The sequence below is a fragment of the Sciurus carolinensis genome, chromosome 1 (genome assembly GCF_902686445.1).
Source record: "Sciurus carolinensis chromosome 1, mSciCar1.2, whole genome shotgun sequence".
Lineage (NCBI taxonomy): Eukaryota > Metazoa > Chordata > Mammalia > Rodentia > Sciuridae > Sciurus > Sciurus carolinensis.
This window is the reverse complement of record NC_062213.1, coordinates 96,964,506-96,967,046: the sequence shown is the minus strand read 5'-3', so window position 1 is coordinate 96,967,046 and position 2,541 is coordinate 96,964,506. Positions and strand designations below refer to the sequence as shown.

The following is a 2,541-nucleotide window of genomic DNA, read 5'->3' as shown; positions in this document are numbered from 1 at the left end:
TCAATGCCTCAAAAAATTGTCCTGGCCTTTGAATCAGAATTCAGAAGACTATCCTTGGGAATGGGAAGAAACTGGAACAAAACTACCCCAGTGTGACCCTTCTTTTCATGGGGCAGACACGGCCTGTGAAGGGTTCTGTCTGTTCTGCTGCCCCAGGTGCTCATCCTGGATCCCAGTCTCCTTCATCTCTTGCAACAATAAAGTTCTGTTGCCCATTCATGAACTGGCCTGGTTTTTATCAATTCTTCTTTTCAAATTCTTTAAACCCAGAGTCCCAGAAGCAAGGAAACTGTGGTATGGATATCTGATTTCCTTAGAAGTCACTCCTTGAGATTTTGTCTAGGCACTGGCTCCTTGAGAATCCCTAGGCGCTTCTTGGGGAACCCATATTTAGGAAGGTGTGTGACTGACTAAAGCCTCTCTAGACCCCAAAGTAGAGTCTGGGGCATTCCCAAGGCCACCTGGCAGGCAGGGACAAGAAGCAGGGGAATGTCAGGAATGACCCAAGTACATGCCTAGTTGTGCAAGAGCATCCTCCTGCTCATCCCAGAGCCAAGCCCAGGCCCTATAAAAGACATACCCAACCCTAGAACCTCATCTTCTCTGACTCCCCAGGCAGGTGTGTGCTCCTGTGTGTGCCAGGGTGAGTGGAAACTTGGGACACCAAAGGGATCTGAGCAGAACAGGAGGGTGGTAAGGGAGATTGAGAAAGGGGAGTTGTATGTTTGATTCTGTGATATAATGAGCAGGAATAAGATTCAGTCTGACTCGAGTCTCTAGATATCTTGTCTTGGGCTGAGAAAAGAGTGGGTCTCACAATTTCATCTTATTCTTATATTTAGATAATGACTCATTGGAGTGTGAATGTTTCATGCTCATGAAGATTAGGAAATATTGGTTATGTATTGAATGATAGAATGAAAGGTTTCTTATTATAGATATTTTTTCAACAATATATTGTTATTTAGTAAGACTTAAGCAGTTTCTTTTTCATTTATGTGTGTGTGTGTGTGTGTGTGTGTGTGTGTATGCAATGGTGAATGAAATGTTATATGCATACATGTGTATATATATATCTATAAACTGTATACATACATGCATACATATGATTTAATTTTAAGGAGACACAATTACCATCCATGGTTTTATACTGCTGAAAAGCTAAAGTTTTATTTATTATTAACTTTCAGGTTGGAAAATTTCCATCAAAATGTCCTGCCAGCAAAACCAGCAGCAGTGTCAGCCTCCTCCCAAGTGCCCTCTAAAGTGTCCCCCTCAGTGTCCAGCCCCATGCCCACCTCCAGTCTCTTCCTGCTGCAGTTCCAGCTCTGGGAGCTGCTGTGGCTCCAGCTCTGGGGACTGCTGTAGCTCTAGGGGTGGTGGCTGCTGTCTGAGCCACCACAGGCCTCGCCTCTTCCACAGGCGCCGGCACCAGAGTCCTGAGTGCTGTGATTGTGAGCCTTCTGGAGGCTCTGGCTGCTGCCCCAGCTCTGGCTCTGGAGGCTGTTGCTGACACAGACCTTGAACATCATGGAGAAACCCCTAAGCAGCATCTCAAGGCCAGGACCTGTCCCAGCGTGACACTTCTCTTCATGGGCCAGGCAAAGCCTGTGAAGGGTTCTGTCTGTTCTGCTGACCCAGGTGCTTGTCCTGGATCTTAATCTCCTTCATCTCTTGCAACAATAAAGTTCTGTTGCCTGTTCATGTTGAGACCTGATTCTTATCAATTCTTTTCTTCTTTTCAAATCCCTTAAGCCCAGAGCCCCAGAAGCACACTTTCAAGGATGCCTCCATAAGTGTGGAATCATAAGTGTGAGAAAAAAAAAAAAACTAGATGTGGTTTTCAGAGGGGCAATCTTTCTATTCTTTTAATTGCTTAATTATAATTATACACTATGGGGGTCTCTCAGCCATGTCCTGCGTGGATGAGAAAAGGGTTAATGGCTGGAGGATGATGTTGGCTATAAATCAATCAATTACCCATAAACACACAAGAGCCTATACTTCTTTTAAATGAGAGGGGGCATGACAGGTCTGGCCATACCAGTTCTGGCCTCTAACAACATGGAGTAGCCAACTCTCCTTTATTTTACAGTCACACGTGTAAAGGAGCCCAAACTAGGAGGGGCTTCTTCTGTGATGAACAGAATGGGCTAGAGTTAGGAGAGCCATTTTTTCAGGGAAACGAGACAGGGAACCACTTCCACACAGCACCACATACTTCCCTGGCTGCTAGTTCCTGGAAGCCAGGCCTCTGTGTCCCATGGCTCAACCTTGTCTGATTCTGCTAGATAGGGTTGGCTTCCTACAACACACAATAGTGGAATTCTCTATACAATATTCCTACATGCATGTAATTTGATTAATCTTCTTCTCCAGTGCCTTCCCTTTCCCCTCCCTCCTCCCTTCCCCTGATTTACTTGCTCCACTCTACTGATCTCCAGGGGGGTGATCTTTAGAATAATCTAAGTCGAAAACTTCTTCCTGGGATGGGCATGAGGATAGGAATAGAGATCACCTTTGTGCACTCCAGTATCAGGC

The 2,541-nt window shown here is 45.4% G+C and overlaps 1 protein-coding gene across 1 annotated transcript; it reads left to right on the top strand.

Annotated features, from left to right (window-relative positions):
* The first annotated feature begins 617 nt into the window (after positions 1-617).
* LOC124975946 (late cornified envelope protein 2A-like) lies at positions 618-1,672 on the top strand. The gene is made up of 2 exons (XM_047538466.1): positions 618-643; positions 1,191-1,672. The coding sequence occupies exon 2, from the start codon at positions 1,211-1,213 to the stop codon at positions 1,511-1,513; it is 303 nt and encodes a 100-aa protein (XP_047394422.1). The 5' UTR covers positions 618-643; positions 1,191-1,210; the 3' UTR covers positions 1,514-1,672.
* The last annotated feature ends 869 nt before the right edge of the window (positions 1,673-2,541 follow it).